This window comes from Schistocerca nitens, chromosome 2 (genome assembly GCF_023898315.1).
Source record: "Schistocerca nitens isolate TAMUIC-IGC-003100 chromosome 2, iqSchNite1.1, whole genome shotgun sequence".
NCBI lineage: Eukaryota > Metazoa > Arthropoda > Insecta > Orthoptera > Acrididae > Schistocerca > Schistocerca nitens.
The window spans coordinates 722890217-722911501 of record NC_064615.1 but is presented as its reverse complement, the minus strand read 5'-3'; the positions used below and the strand labels follow the sequence as shown (position 1 = coordinate 722911501).

General features: G+C 36.1%; 1 protein-coding gene across 3 annotated transcripts in view; it reads left to right on the top strand.

Moving 5' to 3' along the window:
- The window catches only part of LOC126236902 (maestro heat-like repeat-containing protein family member 1), a 295906-nt gene that overhangs the window by 114813 nt on the left and 159808 nt on the right, over nucleotides 1-21285 (top strand). For all 3 annotated transcript variants that reach the window (XM_049946551.1, XM_049946549.1, XM_049946550.1), the window contains exon 16: nucleotides 18520-18707. In XM_049946551.1, the coding sequence (XP_049802508.1) occupies nucleotides 18520-18707 (188 nt within the window). The remainder of the gene's footprint in view (nucleotides 1-18519; nucleotides 18708-21285) is intronic.

Here is a 21285-nt window from a genome sequence, read left to right as displayed (position 1 = left end):
TTGCATATAGTCAGATAGAAAGCCTTGTATGAGACATTTACGTGTGGTAGGATGCGAAGTTTTCATTGATGTACCGAAACAAAGAAGTCCTTCTAAATTATCTAAAATGGCAGAAAAAGTTGTTCTTATAGGATTTTCTCTATATTTCCATGGATACAGTATTTGGATGCCAGAAACAAAACAGGTTGTGGAATCCGTGGACTGTAAAGAAACAGAAACAATCTATTGAACTGTATAATGACAGCATTAACATCTCCAAGTTCAGAATATGAAATACAAAGTGAAAGAGGAGCTTTTAATGCTGAAAAGGAATTTTATGGTTTCTCAGATCAGGAGAAAAATTTGAAAGAAACCGAAGGAAATCAGGAACTTGTAGAACGTGCTGAAACTTCATGACGTAGATGCAGGCCAAGAAAGGATGTAACAAAAGAAACCATGGTAGATGTCATGGTAGATGTCAAGTTTGTTCCAGAGAGAAGGCTTATTCTGAAAAAGCACAAGTAAACTATGAAGGAACATTGATGAACCATTATTGTATCATGAAGCAGTTAATTATGATGAGGCAGTGGAATAGATAGTTGCAATGAATGAAGAAATTAACATGATGAAGAATCATGATTCTTAGAAATTGGTTGATCTACATATGGTTTAATTCCTGTGAAGAACATATGGGTATTGAGAAAGAAGACAGTTGATGAGAAGCAAATTTTTAAAGCTCGTTTGGTCACAAAGTGATTTAGTCAAATAGAAGGTGTAGACTATAAAGAGATTTATGCCCCCGTTTCAAATTTTGGAACAATTCATCTGTTGATAGCAGTCAGTGTTGAGGAAAATTGGCATATTGATCATTATGATGTGAAAATAGCATAACTGCATAGCAAATGAAAGGAAAATGCACTTATGCTTCAGCCAGAAGGTTTCATCAAGAAGGGCAAGAAAGTTTGTTTTGTAAGTTAAAGACATCTATATAAGGCCTGAAACAAAGTGGCCAATGCTGGACTGATCATTTACATAACTCACTAGAAAAACTGGAATTTATTCAAAATGATATAGATCTGTGTATGTACAAGCTAAGTGCAAAGAAAAAGGGAAAGCTATTCTTAGAATGTATTAATTTCTTGGAAACATCTTGAACGATAAATACTTTATTTATGACATATTTCTTTTGATCATCTTCAGATAACTGTGGCAAAATTTTCACAAAAGACAAATTGGGAAACCTTGCATATAAATATAATAAATAATCATTCCAGCATCTGCCACTTTGTTTCAATCCACATATAGACTTGTTTAATTTGCAAAACAAACTTTCTTGACCCTTCTTAATGAGACCTTCTGGCTGGAGAATATATACATTTTCCTTTAATTAGCTATGCAGATATCGAGAGACAAATTAGGAAAGCTTATATATAAATATTACAAGACCAATGTAACATCAGGAACAAAAGTATACATTGTGATATTTATATGTAAGCTTTTCTAGTTAGTCCATTGTTAAAATTTTGCCAGTTATCTGATGATTATTATGCAAAGTGTTTCATAAATAAAGTATTTAATGATCAAGCCGTTTCCAAGGAGTTACTGCGTGCCAAGTCTAGATGGTCATATATATTACAAATGGATGATTGAATCATGTGAAAAGAAGCTATTCTGTCTGTAATGTTGATGATATGCTTACATTTGCACAAACTGAAGAGATGGGGGCAAAAGATAAACTCTTTTAGAAAGTTGCTTTCAAATGAATCACATTGGCATGGTATCGCATGTTAGGAGTGAAATTTGAGAACAGCGAAGATGGAACAATTAACCTTTCTCGGGAGGAGTATATTAATCGACTACTTGATAGATTTGGACTTCAAAAGACTAAATATTTTTTTATTCCATTCATTCCAGTTTTATAATGTGACTGGATTATCTTTGATACTATTGAAAAAGACAATCAAAGTTTTGATATACTGTTGCTTCGTTACTGGTTCGATGGCATATTCAGGTTTTCTCTCAATAATTATAATGTGTGTACTATGACAGTTTTTATTCCACTACAGCAAAATGTTTTCCTCTGCTGAATATATGTAAAATCATCTAAAATATTCTCAAAAATAGAATCATTCATTGACATAAATATGTAATTAACTCATCATCGAGCTCAATTTTGCCCTCCAGTCAAAATATGCTGTAAAATTTCCTGTTTGCAACTTTAAAAATATAAAGTAAATCCATCCCTGGGGCTGATTTTCATAATATGAATGTAATATGCAGCTATGATGATCTCCATCTTCATAGCAATAAAAAATCCAGCTTGTGGTTGACATTAATTTTTATTAACGTCGATGTAAAATCTGAACATATCTGTACAAGAACACCCCAAACATTATACTGTGTGACCTCATTAGATATAACACATCTCCCATTTTAAAAAACCACTGAAATGACCTGGGGAAATGTGTGTGCTTCTCTGAGGAGCAATGGCCTTCAGCATATATGCAGTTACTGACCAGGTACTACTCAGCGCACATTGGTTTGTGGAGGTGTCGCACACTCTTCCAATTATCGATAATAACATAAAAAAGAAACAGAACACTTTTTCAAACGTAACAAATAATATTAGAATACTTGGCATATACATTGGTTTGACAGCCATGAATAAACGGGTTGCAAATGACACATCATCTCCCCACCTCCATTGTATGTATTTCAGATCAATGTTACTTCAATAAAGTCGGTGTTTTACTCTTGCTTATTGTAGATTTGTGCTGTCATTGTAATCTTTAACTTACTGTAAATATTTGTCATCCTTTGACGATTTATAGTTATAAAACAACAACAACAACAATAAAAATATTAATAATAATAATAATAATAATAATAATAATAATAACAACAAACCACAAATAGGGCTAACCCCCCTTTTAGTGTGATTAGTTGGTTCAGGACAGAACTAAAGAAGCCTTGGACAAGTGCCATCATGGTCGGGGATGACGCTTGAACCCTATGCCCGCCCACAATGGTAACGACACTGCTAGCCAACTGGAAAATGATTTAAATCCAAATAGAGGTGTTTTGCAGGATATGCTTCCTGCAACCACCCTAGAAGGAAAACAAAGACAGAGGATGAGATGGTCAGATGAAGTGAATCGACACCTCATGTTCTGTTATTACCAAGCAACAAACCTAGGAACCAACACAACTGGATACAGATCACAAGTATACACAACATTTATTACCAGATACCCAGAATTAAAATTTTTAACAGAACAACGACTAGCTGATCAGATCCGTGTAATAATCAAAAATAACAGGATACCCCAGTCAGAATTAGAAAACATCAAACAACAAGTACAACAAATACTGGAACAAAATAATGTGCAATCAGAAGAAGAAGAAAATACAGTAATGGGCTCAAACATCCCAGAGCAAACAAACAAAGAACAACACACATCAATTAAACAATCAGAGGAAAACAAAATCTTAAGACAGCCACCAGAACAAGCACAAATAGAACACGAAGTGACACACATGTTAGATATAGAAGAAAAATTTCAGCTGACATATATGGAATACAAAGACACAAATACAGACATTAGACCATTCTTGCATAGACCGTCAAATAACCCACAAGTCGAAACAACAATAAAAACTATCAACACAATCATACACAACAAAATAAATGAATATACAACTATGGAAGAGTTACAACTACTGGTTTATATAGGAGCACTCACTACATTAAATATACACACTAATCAGAGATCAGAACCAACCAACACACAGAAGAAACCTTGAAAACCAGCATGGCAACACAGGCTACAGATCAGAATAGAAAAACTGAGAAAAGACATCGGACAGCTAACACAATTTATAAGAAATGAAATGTCAGAAAAAAACGAAAAAGGTTAGGTAAAATCTCACAACAAGAAGCGATAGAGCAATTAGATGAAAAGAAGCAGAAATTACAAGCATTGGCCAAACGACTTAGAAGATACAAAAAAAGTGAAAATAGAAGGAAACAAAACCAAACATTCAACACAAACCAAAAGAAATTTTACCAGACAATAGATAACACACACATTAAAATAGACAATCCACCAAACATAAGAGACATGGAACACTTCTGGAGCAACATATGGTCAAACTCGGTACAACATAACAGGTATGCACGGTGGATACAAGCAGAAACAGACACATACAAGATGATACCACAAATGCCTGAAGTGATAATTTTGCAACATGAAGTCTCCCAAGCAATTAATTCTACTCACAATTGGAAAGCCCCTGGAAAAGATAAAATAGCAAATTTCTGGCTAAAGAAGTTCACCTCAACACATTCACGTCTGACTAAATTATTTAACATATTATATTCCCACGTGGAATGTTTCCCTGTATTATATTAAATTATTTAACAGTTACATTGCAGACCCATACACATTCCCTGATACACTTACGCAAGTAATAACTTATCTGAAACCTAAAGATCAAGCAGACACAGCAAACCCAGCTAAATATCGCCCCATAACATGCCTACCAACAATATACAAAATATTAACTTCAGTCATTACACAGAAATTAATGACACATACAACACAGAACAAAATTATAAATGAAGAACAAAATGGCTGTTGCAAAGGAGCACGAGGATGTAAAGAGCAACTGATAGAGATGCAGAGGTGACATATCAAGCTAAAACTAAACAAAGGTCGCTACACTACGCATACATTGATTACCAAAAAGCTTTTGGTAGTGTACCCCACTCATGGTTACTACAAATATTGGAAATATACAAAGTAGATCCTAAATTGATACAGTTCCTAAACATAGTAATGAAAAATTGGAAAACCACACTTAATATCCCAACAAATTCAAATAATATCACATCACAACCAATACAGATTAAGTGTGGAATATACCAAGGAGACTCATTAAGTCCTTTCTGGTTCTGCCTTGCTCTGAACCCACTATCCAACATGCTAAATATTACAAATTATGGATACAATATTACTGGAACATACCCACACAAAATCACACATTTGCTATACATGGATGATCTAAAACTACTGGCAGCGACAAATCAACAACTCAACCAATTACTAAAGATAACAAAAGTATTCAGCAATGATATAAATATGGCTTTTGGAACATACATATGTAAGAAAAATTGCATAGTCAAGGGAAAACACACTAAACAAGAAGATTACATAATGCATAACCACAGCGACTGCATAGAAGCAATGGAAAAAACGGATGCCTATAAATATCTAGGATACAGACAAAAAATAGGAATAGATGATACAAATATTAAAGAAGAACTGAAAGAAAAATATAGACAAAGACTAACAAAAATACTGAAAACAGAATTGACAGCAAGAAACAAGACCAAAGCTATAAATACTTATGCCATACCAATATTGACCTACTCATTTGGAGTAGTGAAATGGAGTAACACAGACCTAGAAGCACTCAATACACTTACACGATCACAATGCCACAAATATAGAATACATCACATACATTCAGCAACAGAAAGATTCACATTAAGCAGAAAGGAAGGAGGAAGGGGATTTATCGATATAAAAAAACCTACATTATGGACATATATCTAAAAAGAAAGATGATGAGACTTACCAAACAAAAGTGCTGGCAGGTCGATAGACACACAAACAAACACAAATATACACACAAAATTCAAGCTTTCGCAACAAACTGTTGCCTCATCAGGAAAGAGGGAAGGAGAGGGAAAGACGAAAGGATGTGGGTTTTAAGGGAGAGGGTAAGGAGTCATTCCAATCCCGGGAGCGGAAAGACTTACCTTAGGGGGAAAAAAGGACAGGTATACACTCGCACACACACACATATCCATCCACACATACAGACACAAGCAGACATAGGTAGACAATTTAAGAAAATTCTTTCTAGAACGAGCAGAAACTAGCAAAATACACAAAGCAATCACTCATATAAATACATCGGCTACACCACTACAATTTCATAACCACCTCTACAACCGTTTAGATCACATAACATCAACAGATACGAAGAAAGTAAATTGAAAAAAGAAAACACTACATGGCAAGCACCCGTATCATCTAACACAGCCACACATAGATCATGACGCATCCAACACATGGCTAAGAAAAGGGAATATATACAGTGAGACGGAAGGATTCATGATTGCAATACAGGATCAAACAATAAACACCAGATATCACAGCAAGCATATTATTAAAGATCCCAATACCACAACAGATAAATGCAGACTTTGCAAACAACAAATAGAAACAGTAGATCACATCACAAGCGGATGTACAATACTAGCAAATACAGAATACCCCAGAAGACATGACAATGTAGCAAAAATAATACATCAACAACTTGCCATACAACATAAACTAATAAAACAACACGTTCCCACATACAAGATGCACCAGAAAATGTACTGGAGAATGATGAATACAAATTATACTGGAACAGAACCATTATAACAGATAAAACAACACCACATAACAAACCTGACATCATACTCACCAATAAAAAGAAGAAATTATCACAACTAATCAAAATATCCATACCCAATACAACAAATATACAGAAGAAAACAGGAGAAAAAATTGAAAAATACATCCAACTGGCTGAGGAAGTCAAGGACATGTGGCATCAAGATAAAGTTGACATTATATCGATTATACTATCAACTACAGGAGTCATACCACACAATATCCACCAGTACATCAACACAATACAGCTACATCCAAACTTATATATACAACTATAGAAATCTGTAGTTATTGATGCTTGTTCAATTACCCAAAAGTTCCTAAATGCCATGTAACATACACCATACAGTTAAAAGGAAGTCACGCTTGATCAAGGTCCGCGTCACCTTCCATTTTCAACCAGACATAACGTCTGAGACAGGAAAGAGAAATAATAATAATAATAATAATAATAATAATAATAAGGAAAACAAAGACAGAGGATGAGATGGTCAGATGAAGTTAATCGACACCTCATGTTCTGTTATTACCAAGCAACAAACCTAGGAACCAACACAACTGGATACAGATCACAAGTATACACAACATTTATTACCAGATACCCAGAATTAAAATTTTTAACAGAACAACGTCTAGCTGATCAGATTCGTGTAATAATAAAAAATAACAGGATACCCCAGTCAGAATTAGAAAACAACAAACAACAAGTACAACAAATACTGGAACAAAATAATGTGCAATTAGAAGAAGAAGAAAATACAGTAATGGACTCAAACATCCCAGAGCAAACAAACAAAGAACAACACGCATCAATTAAACAATCAGAGGAAAATGAAATTTTAAGACAGCCACCAGCACAAGCACAAATAGAACACGAAGTGACACACATGTTAGATATAGAAGAAAAATTTCAGTTGACATATATAGAATACAAAGACACAAATACAGACATTAGACCATTCTTGCATAGACCGTCAAATAACCCACAAGTCGAAACAACAATAAAAACTATCAACACAATCATACACAACAAAATAAATGAATACACAACTATGGAAGAGTTACAACTACTGGTTTATGTAGGAGCACTCACTACACTAAATATACACACTAGGCAGATATCAGAACCAACCAACACACAGAAGAAACCCACAAAACCAGCATGGCAACACAGGCTACAGATCAGAATAGAAAAACTGAGAAAAGACATCGGACAGTTAACACAATTTATAAGAAATGAAATATCAGACAAAAAACGAAAAAGGTTAGGTAAAATCTCACAACAAGAAGCAATAGAGCAATTAGATGAAAAGAAGCAGAAATTACAAGCATTGGCCAAACGACTTAGAAGATACAAAAAAAGTGAAAATAGAAGGAAACAAAACCAAACATTCAACACAAACCAAAAGAAATTTTACCAAACAATAGATAACACACACATAAAAATAGACAATCCACCAAACATAAGAGACATGGAACACTTCTGGAGCAGCATATGGTCAAACCCGGTACAACATAACAGGCATGCACGGTGGATACAAGCAGAAACAGATACATACAAGATGATACCACAAATGCCTGAAGTGATAATTTTGCAACATGAAGTCACCCGAGCAATTCTACGCACAATTGGAAAGCCCCTGGAAATGATAAAATAGCAAATTTCTGGCTAAAGAAGTTCACCTCAACACATTCACATCTAACTAAATTATTTAACAGTTACATTGCAGACCCATACATATTCCCTGATACACTTACACATGGAATAACTTATCTGAAACCTAAAGATCAAACAGACACAGCAAACCCAGCTAAATATCGCCCCATAACATGCCTACCAACAATCTACAAAATATTAACTTCAGTCATTACACAGAAATTAATGACACATACAACACAGAACAAAATTATAAATGAAGAACAAAAAGGCTGCTGCAAAGGAGCGCGAGGATGTAAAGAGCAACTGATAATAGATGCAGAGGTGACATATCAAGCTAAAACTAAACAAAGGTCTCTACACTACGCATACATTGATTACCAAAAAGCTTTTGATAGTGTACCCCACTCATGGTTACTACAAATATTGGAAATATACAAAGTAGATCCTAAATTGATACAGTTCCTAAACATAGTAATGAAAAATTGGAAAACCACACTTAATATCCAAACAAATTCAGATAATATCACATCACAGCCAATACAGATTAAGCGTGGAATATACCAAGGAGACTCATTAAGTCCTTTCTGGTTCTGCCTTGCTCTGAACCCACTATCCAACATGCTAAATAGTACAAATTATGGATACAATATTACTGGAACATACCCACACAAAATCACACATTTGCTATACATGGATGATCTAAAACTACTGGCAGCAACCAATCAACAACTCCACCAATTACTAAAGATAACAGAAGTATTCAGCAATGATATAAGTATGGCGTTTGGAACAGACAAATGTAAGAAAAATAGCATAGTCAAGGGAAAACACACTAAACAAGAAGATTACATATTGGATAACCACAGCGACTGCATAGAAGCGATGGAAAAAACGGATGCCTATAAATATCTAGGATACAGACAAAAAATAGGAATAGATAATACAAATATTAAAGAAGAACTAAAAAAAAATATAGACAAAGACTAACAAAAATACTGAAAACAGAATTGACAGCAAGAAACAAGACCAAAGCTATAAAAACTTATGCCATACCAATATTGACCTACTCATTTGGAGTAGTGAAATGGAGTAACACAGACCTAGAAGCTCTCAATACACTTACACGATCACAATGCCATAAATATAGAATACATCACATACATTCAGCAACAGAAAGATTCACATTAAGCAGAAAGGAAGGAGGAAGGGGATTTATCGATACAAAAAACCTACATTATGGACAGGTAGACAATTTAAGAAAATTCTTTATAGAACGAGCAGAAACTAGCAAAATACACAAAGCAATCACTCATATAAATACATCGGCTACACCACTACAATTTCATAACCACCTCTACAACCCGTTAGACCACATAACATCAACAGATACGAAGAAAGTAAATTGGAAAAAGAAAACACTTCATGGCAAGCACCCGTATCATCTAACACAGCCACACATCGATCAAGACGCATCCAACACATGGCTAAGAAAAGGCAATATATACAGTGAGACAGAAGGATTCATGATTGCAATACAGGATCAAACAATAAACACCAGGTATTACAGCAAGCATATTATTAAAGATCCCAATACCACAACAGATAAATGCAGACTTTGTAAACAACAAATAGAAAAAGTAGATCACATCACAAGCGGATGTACAATACTAGCAAATACAGAATACCCCAGAAGACATGACAATGTAGCAAAAATAATACATCAACAGCTTGCCTTACAACATAAACTTTTAAAACAACAAGTTCCTACATACAAGTATGCACCACAAAATGTACTGGAGAATGATGAATACAAATTATACTGGAACAGATCCATTATAACAGATAAAACAACGCCACATAACAAACCTGACATCATACTCACCAATAAAAAGAAGAAATTAACACAACTAATCGAAATATCCATACCCAATACAACAAATATACAAAAGAAAACAGGAGAAAAAATTGAAAAATACATCCAACTGGCTGAGGAAGTCAAAGACATGTGGCATCAGGATAAAGTTGACATCATACCAATTATACTATCAACTACAGGAGTCATACCACACAATATCCACCAGTACATCAATGCAATAGAGCTACATCCAAACGTATATATACAACTACAGAAATCAGTAATTATTGATACATGTTCAATTACCCGAAAGTTCCTAAATGCAATATAACACATACCATACAGTTAAAAGGAAGTGACGCCTGATCAAGGTCCGCGTCACTTTTCATTTTTAACCAGACTTAACGTCTGAGAAAGTAAAGAATAATAATAATAATACTTTCACATGTTGCTTTCCTCTTTTTAATTGGTCTCGACTCATGTTCTATCATCCCAAATATTTAATCATCTGCTTTTAGACCTGCCATTAGTTAAATTTCTTCATATCATAACAAACTTGCTATTTGTAATCTGTTTTCATAACCACTGCACTGCCTTGCATTATTAATTGTAGGAAAATGGAAACACAAGTGTTACCTGCAACTCAACTTGACATTATAATAACTAGTCCCTTGCATAAAAATATTAACCTCAAACAAACCCCAATTTCCCTGAATGTATTATTTAAGCACACTGATTGATAGTCAGCTTGTTTGAACAATACAACAAAACTGGAATAAATCATTAATAATGTTTTCGTAACCAGAATTCGATATATAGAACTTAGAAAAACCATTTTTCCCTTAAACCCATGTCTTTAAAGGATTTAGAATACTCTACCCGTCCCTACCCGTCCCTGTCTATCAGAATGTTTACAGTTCTAGTAGTGTTGGACCCATTGTTGGAGTTGTTTATTGGGCCTGAGACAGAGTCCACACTTCGGCACATATCTCATTTTTCACATGTGATTGTGTGTCGTCGTTACTTATCTGATTATCATAAAGTGCTGTTGATTGCTTTTTACTCCTCAGTGCTATTGATTTACGTTCATAACCTCTTTTGGATTACCTTGTTGTCTCCTAACTTTGGAATACTGTGCACCATGCCCACTGGCTGCTCTGGTTTCGTGCCTTGTGCTTTTTGATCTGCCCTTCATTGATTCATTAGTTTCGGTTTTTCATGGTAAACAGTAAAGTATTTGATGTTTTCCTCTACATGCCAACAATTCTTTTCCAAGATAAAAGTTGTCATTCAACTTAAACTATTGGTTCATATAAATATTTTGCCTTACTAGGCTGCCATTCAAACTGTCTGTGGTAGCTGCTCCCCCCCTCTTTTGTTGTTTAGGTTCGGATCTATTAGCCCCAGAGCTAGCTTATTTTTCACCTCCTGATGTGTACTTTTCTTTAAAATCTCTGCAAAAGTCTCCCAGTTTATACATTCATACATATTGAATAATTCTCATTGTAATGCTTCATATTTTGAGTGATCTAGTCTTTTGGTTATCCTTCCATGTACTGGGGAAAAAACAATCAGATGGTCTTAAAAGTCTTGTGTGCAGCTCTCGCTCAGGTTCAGACTCCAAGAATTTATTTGGTATACCATGGCCACTTTCAAACTGGAACTCCTCCCTACAGTCGCAAGCTGAGTTAGATGCTGACGTCTCATTATCAGACTCAGTTCCCCCACTTACTACTATGTTTTCATTGCTGGTTCTGTTGCTTAAACACTATCCTCTCCTATAAGTCAGTCTTGCAAGTTACCATTATTGTCATCATTTCTACCTTTCTGGTCAAGTCAAAAAATATAGTCCGTACAGATGAATGAGATCTTTCTTGATCACCCTCAAAGACCACCCTCTGCTGGAAACCAAAATTATCCTCTTTAATTACTCCCAATTCAGCTTCTAAGACTTTAAATTTATTTCTACCTTTCCATTTCCTCAAAACATCTAGATGTATCTACATGAGCCTCAGAAATATCATTCCGTAAGGATTACTTCTTATTAAGATCCTCACTCATATTGCATTCCAATGTTTCAAACTCTTAAGCCTTATTCTCCAAGTTACATTTAACAGTGTCACCTTTTGCATTTAAACTGTCCAAAAGAAAGCCCACATTTTCTGGTATTTCATGTTAAACTTTATCTTCAATCTGAGTTACTGTTTCCTCTAGACCTTCAACTAGATTATTGACTCTTTGATTGTCTGCCAGAACAACAATTTATTCTCAGTTTTTTTCCAATGTACCATCCTGTTGTCCAAACTGTGAACTAAATCAGTCTTCTGCTCATCAAATTTATTACTTAAGTGCTGCAACAATTACACTACTACTCTTTTTCCATTTTGAAATGTTACACACTAAATACCTTCACATTAATTCTTAAAATTCAGTGCACATTTACTGTTGTACACTCTCTTAAATCCATACACTTAATAAATACAAATACGCTGCTGCCCGACACAACTGAATTGTAGAATGCTTCACTGGTAGTATGACTGTTTATTGGTGCCGGTGGACAATACGGCAGCAAAGAATGGTGAGGTGGCAGTGAGTGATAAGGCAGTGTTGACTGCAAGTGGCAAGTGGCAGCAAAGTCAACAGCAACTACAGTGATGCTGCCAACAGCTGTTACAGTTACAGTGACTGAAAGCAGTGCCAGTGATTGGAGGAGGATGTGGCAATGTTGGAAGTGGAAGAGGCAGAGCGGCACCGGCGAGAATAAATGTTGGTTGCAGCAAGGGCAGCGGCATCTGCTGCGGCCCAGTGGTGGCAGCAGCAACCTGATGCGGCATCTGCTATGGCCCAGTGGCTGCAGTGCTCGTAAGTACATCTGCTGTGACCAAGTGGTGGCAGCCCCCATAGGTGGCATAGCAGTGACCGGAGGTGGCAGCGCCAGTTGAAATAATGATTGCTACAGTCAGATGAGTGTCAGTGGCAGCAACCTTAGTGTCAGTAGCAGCGATTGTTGAAATCATATTTACTGTGAATTCACCTGTATACAGAGGTGATAGTGGACAACTCAGCTGGCGATGCCCTCCAGTTATATCTGGATAGACAAAAATTATTTTCTTTCTTCACATTGTTTTACTCCTCCTCCTCCTCCTCCTCCTCCTCCTTCTCCTCTTCCTCCTCCTGGTTGCTTGGTTGACACTGGGTGGTGTTACATGTTTATTTAATTATTCATTTGATAGTAGAACTGTAAACCACATAAAACAACCCTCTCCATCACAATGGAGACCTAGTAATTTTTTCCTCTAAATTAGTTTTTGAAATATAGTTGCAAGGTCATTTTTTCAATTTGAGAGATTTAAAAGAGCTCAGGTAGCTGCAGTGCAGGAATGACAGGAATTAAATTCTTCTGCATATGCTGCCTTCAAAGAACTGAAATATTTTTCTTTAACTGGCAAAGCCCGTATATGCCTAAACTCTAAATTTCTCAACAGTAAAATCTTTCCTCAATATAAATATGACTAACTCTTCAAGAAATCAATCTTATATCATAGTCAGAATATTATGTACGACTTCCTCTTTGAGCTTGTAAAAATATAAAATAAATAAGTCACTGGAATTGACTGTCATTATATAATAAATCTGGTATAATCTGCAGCTAAGATATTTTCCAACTCCACAGAAATAAGAACCATCAACTTGTGATCGATATTAATTCTTATTAATTTCAACACAAAATCTGAACATAAATCTACAAGAACACAGCAAACAGTACACTGTCCAACATCATCATCAGATATAATTCATCCCAGTTTTACAATACACCAGAATGTCTTGCCACAAAAGATGCGTGCATCTGAGACTGTGACACCTAAGGTATATATGTTGTTGTTGTTGTTGCTGCTGCTGTGGTGTTCAGTCCTGAGAATGGTTTGATGCAGCTCTCCATGCTACTCTATCCTGTGCAAGCTTGTTCATCTCCCAGTACCTACTGCAACCTACATCCTTCTGAATCTGCTTAGTGTATTCATCTCTTGGTCTCCCTCTACGATTTTAACCCTCCACGCCGTCCTCCAATACTAAATTGGTGATCCCCTGATGCCTCAGAACATGTCCTACCAACCGATCCCGTCTTCTAGTCAAGTTGTGCCATAAACTCCTCTTCTCCCCAATTCTATTCAATACTTCCTCATTAGTTTTGTGACCTACCTATCTAATCTTCAGCATTCTTCTGTAGCACCACATTTCAAAAGCTTCTATTCTCTTCTTGTCCAAACTATTTATCATCCATGTTTCACTTCCATACTTGGCTGCACTCCATACAAATACTTTCAGAAACGACTTCCTGACACTTAAATCAATACTCGATGTTAATAAATTTCTCTTCTTCAGAAACGCTTTCCTTACCATTGTCAGTCTATATTTTATATCTTCAGTACTTTGGCCATCATCAGTTATTTTGCTCCCCTAATAGCAAAACTCCTTTACTACTTTAAGTGTCTCATTTCCTAATCTTATTTCCTCAGCATCACCTGACTTACTTTGACTACATTCAATTATCCTCATTTTGCTTTTGTTGATGTTCATCTTAATCCTTCTTTCAAGACACTGTCCATGCCGTTCAACTGCTCTTCCAAGTCCTTTGCTGTCTCTGACAGAATTACAATGTCATCAGCGAACCTCAAAGTTTTAATTTCTTCTCCATGGATTTTAATACCTACTCCGAATTTTTCTTTTGTTTCCTTTACTGCTTGCTCAATATACAGATTGAATAACATCGGTGAGAGGCTACAACCCTGTCTCACTCCTTTCCCAACCACTGCTTCCCTTTCATGCCCCTCGACTCTTATAACTGCCATCTGGTTTCTGTACAAATTGTAAATAGCCTTTCGCTCCCTGTATTTTACCCCTGTCACCTTCAGAATTTGAAAGAGAGTATTCCAGTCAACATTGTGATAAGCTTTCTCTAAGTCTACGCATGCTAGAAACGTAGGTTTGCCTTTCCTTAATCTGTTTTCTAAGATAAGTCGTAGGGTCAGTATTGGCTCACGTGTTCTAACATTTCTACGGAAACCAAAGTGATCTTCCCCGAGGTCGGCTTCTACCAGTTTTTCCATTTGTCTGTAAAGAATTCGTGTTAGTATTTTGCAGCCGTGGCTTATTAACTGATAGTTCGATAATTTTCACAACTGTCAACACCTGCTTTCTTTGGGATTGGAATTATTATATTCTTCTTGAAGCCTGTGGGTATTTCGCCTGTCTCATACATCTTGCTCACCAGATGGTAGAGTTTTGTCAGGGCTGGCTCTCCCAAGGCTATCAGTAGTTCTGATGGATTGTTGTCTACTCCCGAGGCCTTGTTTCGACTTAGGTCTTTCAGTGCTTTGTCAAACTCTTCACACAATGTCATATCTCCCATTTCATCTTCATCTACATCCTCTTCCATTACCAAAGTATTGTCCTCAAGAATATCGCCCTGTATAGACCCTCTATACACTCCTTCCACCTTTCTGCTTTCCCTTCTTTGCTTAGAACTGGGTTGCCATCTGAGCTCTTGATATTCATGCAAGTGGTTCTCTTTTCTCCAAAGGTCTCTTTAATTTTCCTGTAAGCAGTATGTATCTTACCCCTAGTGATATTCGCCTCTACATCCTTACATTTGTCTTCTAGCCATCACTGCTTAGCCATTTTGCACTTCCTGTCGATCTCATTTTTGAGATGTTTGTATTCGTTTTTTCCTCCTTCATTTAGTGCAATTTTTGTATTTTCTCCTTTCATCAATTAAATTCATTATCATTTGTTACCCAAGGATTTCTATTAGCCCTCGTCTTTTTACCTACTTGATTCTCTGCTGCCTTTACTATTTCTTCTTCTATTGTATTTCTTTCCTCCATTCTTATCAGTCATTCCCTAATGCTCTCCCTGAAACTCTCTACAACATCTGGTTCTGTCAGTTTAGCCAGGTCCCATCTCCATAAATTCCTACCTTTTAGCAGTTTCTTTAGTTTTAATCTACAGTTCATAACCAATATATTGTGGTCAGAGTCCACATCTACCCCTGGAAATGTCTTACAATTTAAAACCTGGTTCCTAAATCTCTGTCTTACCATTATATAATCAATCTGAAACCTGTCAGTATCTCCAGGTTTATTCCATGTATACAACCTTCTTTTATGATTCTTGAACCAAGTGTTAGCTATGATTAAGTTATGCTCTGCGCAAAAATCTACCAGGCGGCTTCCCCTTTCATTCATTACCACCATTCCATATTCACCTACTATGTTTCCTTCTCTTCCTTTTCCTACTATCGAATTCCAGTCACTGTGACTATTATATTTTCGTCTCCCTTCACTATCTGAATAACTTCTTTTATCTTGTCATACATTTCATCAATCCCTTCGTCATCTGCGTAGCTAGTCAGCATATAAACTTGTACTATTGTGGTAGGCGTGGGCTTCGTGTCTATCTTGGCCACAATAATGCGTTCGCTATGCTGTTTGTAGTAGCTTACCCGCATTCCTATTTTTTTATTCAGTATTAAACCTACTCCTGCATTACCCCTATTTGATTTTGTATTTATAACCCTGTATTCACCTGACCGAAAGTCTTGTTCCTCCTGCCACCGAACTTCACTAATTCCCACTATATCTAACTTCAACCTATCCGTTTCCCTTTTTCAATTTTCTAACCTACCCGCCCGATCTGACATTCCACACTCCGACCCGTAGAACGCCAGTTTTCTTTCTCCTGATAACAACGTCCTCCTGAGTAGTCTCCGCCCGGAGATCCGAATGGGGGACTGTTTTACCTCCAGAATATTTTACCCAATATGAAGCCATCATCATTTAACCATACAGTAAAGCTGCATGCCCTCGGGAAAAATTACGCCTGTAGTTTCCCCTTGCTTTCAGCTGTTCGCAGCACCAGCACAGCAAGGCCGTTTTGGTTAGTGTTACAAGGCCAGATCAAGCAATCATCCAGACTGTTGCCCCTGCAACTACTGAAAAGGCTGCTGCCCCTCTTCAGGAACCACACGTTTGTCTGGCCTCTCAACAGATAAGTCTCCGTTGTGGTTGCACCTACGGTGCAGCTATCTGTATCGCTGAGGGATGCAAGCCTCCCCACCAATGGCAAGGTCCATGGTTCATGGGGGGGACCTACAGTATATCCAGTTTCAATATGATTTGTGCTACACGATTGCTGTAGACAATACAGAGTTAGACATTACATATCATGATAACATTAACCCAATTTGCCACATACATTTATCGTTCTAAAAATTTCCCAATATTTAATTTGGTATGTGTATGTATCAAAGGGCAGATACTGTTCTTTCCATGTGAAAACTGAGCATCATTGCATTTTATAAAAAATGTACAAGGTCAGGTAATACAGCTGACAATTTTACGTTGTAGAATTCCACTTCATTTGTTGAGGGTATATTTTAAAGAACAAAAACTGTGGCCCATGAGAAATAACTTCAGATTTTTATTTTTTAGCAGACTGTCTTTCTTTCCCCATTTTATTTTGTTTAGGAGATGAAAGTATAATTCTGCTCAAGTCTGATGTATACTTTCCTGATAGGCATGTATTCTGACTTGGGAGAGAAGAATGTTATGTCAGTTTGTGGTTCCACGATTATGCGCAAAGCTGTTTTGCTGATAATATATATGTTGGAAGTATCTAAACATTCTCTTATAAGGAGTACTGTTTCATAGGGTTATGATATCCAATCTAAGAAAATGAGGATGACATGATTCTTGCCCTGAGGATGACACAATACTTGTTGCTTATGAATTTTGGGTTTTCAATAAATTTATTTATGGGCGTGGGTAAATCCAGAATAATATCCCACATACTGTCCAGACTTGCCTCCCTGCAATTATGCCATTTTTGTTGAGCTAAAGAGCGCTCTGAGAGGCAAATGATTCACCTTGGACAATGATGTGAAGCATTAAATTTGGAACTGATTCACAACAAAGCTCAGGAATTTTGCAAGGCGGCCATTCATCATCTTATCACAGTGGGCCAAGTGCTTCAACAGTGGTGGGCAATACTTCTGAAATAAGGCTCACATCAGATTCAGAGCCAATGAAATTTATTTACTTGTTTGTTTGTTTGTTGTGACTTTTGTAATAGTATTTTGTCTTGACAGGAACAGCTGTGAACAGAATATCATTAAGTACTTTGTCATTTGATTTGTGACATCCATCACTGTGTAGTTCTTTCTTCCTGTGTATTTTCCTGAGTATTCCACTATATTGCTTGTTTTGTAAGATATTGTGAGCACTGGTAAAAATTGTCAAAGAACAGGAAGATAACTGTAATCATGCAGTAAACCTCATTAGGGCAGTCTGATTATTGATTACTATATTTAAGTTGATCAGAAAGAAGCATTAGGAGTTTTTGAGGGTTTTTTTTTTTTTTTTTTTTTTTTTTTTTTTTTTTTTTTTTCCAGCTGAAATTAATTTGCTTCAGGATTTAGAGATAAAACAGTAATGGATTGACACCTTAATAATTCTCAGTAAACTTCCCCCTGCACTGGCACCACAAGAGCGTATATCTGTATTAAAACATTGTTTCACAAAGGTGTACCACGTTATTTTACTGGATTCAAAGTCAGTACAGAGGCAGCCTCACACCGATAGTGATGAATTACTAACAGAAAATAGTGGAATAACTCCAGAAATTGAAGATTTACAGTCAGCATTAGGTGAGTGCAGAATGGTTATCTATACCCTTTACTACTGTAACTTTTTTGTATATCCTGGTCTTACATTTTACTTATGTGTATTTTTTTCAGATGCTTGTTACTTATACTTGTTTAATATTGGTGAAGCCACTTTAATTTGATAACTTCTGGGTGGAATGCAGGTAATGGAATGACTGAAGATAACCATGTGCCATATAGTTGAAGTATACTTGATTTATATGATATATGATTATCTTTACTCTTTCCATTATTTGGAATGATATTTTGTTTTTGAAGCCCTTGTTTCTTATAGTGAGATTCAGTAAACAATGAAATGAAATGATCATATGGCACTAATGGCCGATAGTACCCACCTGGGGAAGTTCGGCTGCTGAGTTGCAAGCCTTTTCATTTGACACTACATTCGGTGATGTGCGTTTTGATGATGATGATGACGATTATGATAACACAACACAAAGCAGAGAAAATCTCTAACCTGGCAAGGAATCGAAACCAGGCCCATTGCATATGTCAGACGTGCTGACCGCTCAGCTAAGCAGTATTCTTCAGCTTCCGTTTGTTACATAATCATTTCTGAAAATGAAATCCACGAGGACAATAAATTGATTGTGGCCCAAAAGTTGTTGTATCACTGTCATCATCCTCTCAGTAAGATTGCTGAAAATATTTGCTCTGGAGCAGTACCTTTCACTTCAGACAAAGTGCTAATGCGAAGCAGAAAAGGTGCCACTGTGCTGAATTAAAAATAATTTTATTCTTAATTTCCCTGAAGCAGCATTATATGGGGCAGCAAAAGTGAAAAATTAATAGGTAAATTCTAGTTGGAAGTTATAGCAGGTTTCTATTTCATAATATGAAAGAAAGGCTAAACAAGGAATTTAGACAATCTGCGGAAGTTAATAAGATTTTGGAAATTGGCAGCTTGCCTTCATGAAGATTTTATATTAAACATAATAAAAGATTGCTTTATGTGTTTATTGCTAGTTTGTATGTGACCAGTCCATCCCTTCTCCTATTTGAGTGATGTTTTTTATCATTGTATTTCTCCCCCAATTTGTCTTTGAGAAGGAAGAGGAAGAGGAGGAGGAGGAGGAGAAAGGGGGTGGGGATGGAACAAAGGCATTATTAACCTTCTGCTATAGCAAGTGTGTCTCCATTTGTTAGAATTAGTTCTTTAAGTGACTTCAAACACTTTTATTACATTCTCCCCCACTGGAGTTTGTTGAACATCTAGCTAACATACTTATGTGAAAGTAATAATCTTGTAACAAATTGCATAGCTTTCTAATGTACTTTCTCAATTATTAGTCATACCCACTTGGTAATTATCTTGAGTAGATGAGTTGTAATAAAGATAACTTTCAATAAAATTAAGTTTTTCAGAGTAGCTGCTTCTTTCCAGAATCCTTCCAATAGACCAGAACATACACTGATTGTAACACAATTGCGCAAGAAGGAAAAACTTTATTTCAGTAGGTTTTGTAAGACTGTTACCATTTTTCACTTTTTAAGACTCTTGTGGTTCTCAAATGATTTATTATATTTCCAGTTTCAGTAATGGCAAGTGGATTCGGGCTCTTAACAACTTTCACTGTTGTGATCAACCTACATTGTTGTTGTTACACCACCAACACCATCATCATGATTAATTATAGCAGTAGCTAGTGGTCTGCTTACACTACTGGATGCAAACCTCCTCTACATAATCTTCAGTTATACATTGTGAAGGTTCACATTCTTTCTTCTTTTTTGTTTCAATATAAATTTTAAGTCTTCATGTATTTACCCCCCCCCCCTGCCCCCACAAAATAAATAAATAAATAAATTAAAAGGGACATATAATTAAAGAATACCTTGACATAAAATCAGAAATAAGTTTTTCTTCTTTTTAATTAATAAAAGTTCATAGCATGTGTTGTGTTCTTTGTGTAGCCATTTTTGGTGCCCCTCTCCTGAACAGGGTCTAATGGCTGGATGACTTCACCAAATTTATGCAGGATGCATGCCCTGGCTTACTAGCATGGTTCTGCATTTCAGGAGGCACATTAAACATTTTATTCCATAATCATCATCATCATCATCATCATCATCATCATCATCATCATGCTAAAAAAGATTATGGATCTTTTGTTTAACAGTCAGCCCTCTCATTTGTAATTCTGAGTCAAGGCATTGAAAATCCACAGTGTATTAAAGTTACTCCTGCATGTTTTCTGATACCATGTACACATTGAGTGTGAACTCGTGTTTCAAACACTTACTAAACTTACGTATGAAAATTCTCTTTAATTTTACTGATACCATCACAGATCACTTTTAGTGTTTTGATTACTTCTTCATCTGCTCTAGACATACACACATTTATTGGTTCTTGACACTTATGTTGTGTTTTTTTTGTTTTTTTATTTTATGCAGTCATTGTACATTATTTTTTTCATACTATAAATGAATTATAATCCCGATTTCATGTTTGCTGTATTAATTTTTTTTCTTTTCATGTTGAAGTTTATCCGAAGTAGATGAAAATGGTACGTGAGGGTCCCCCCCCCCCCCCCCCCCTCCCTCCCTCTGTATAAGT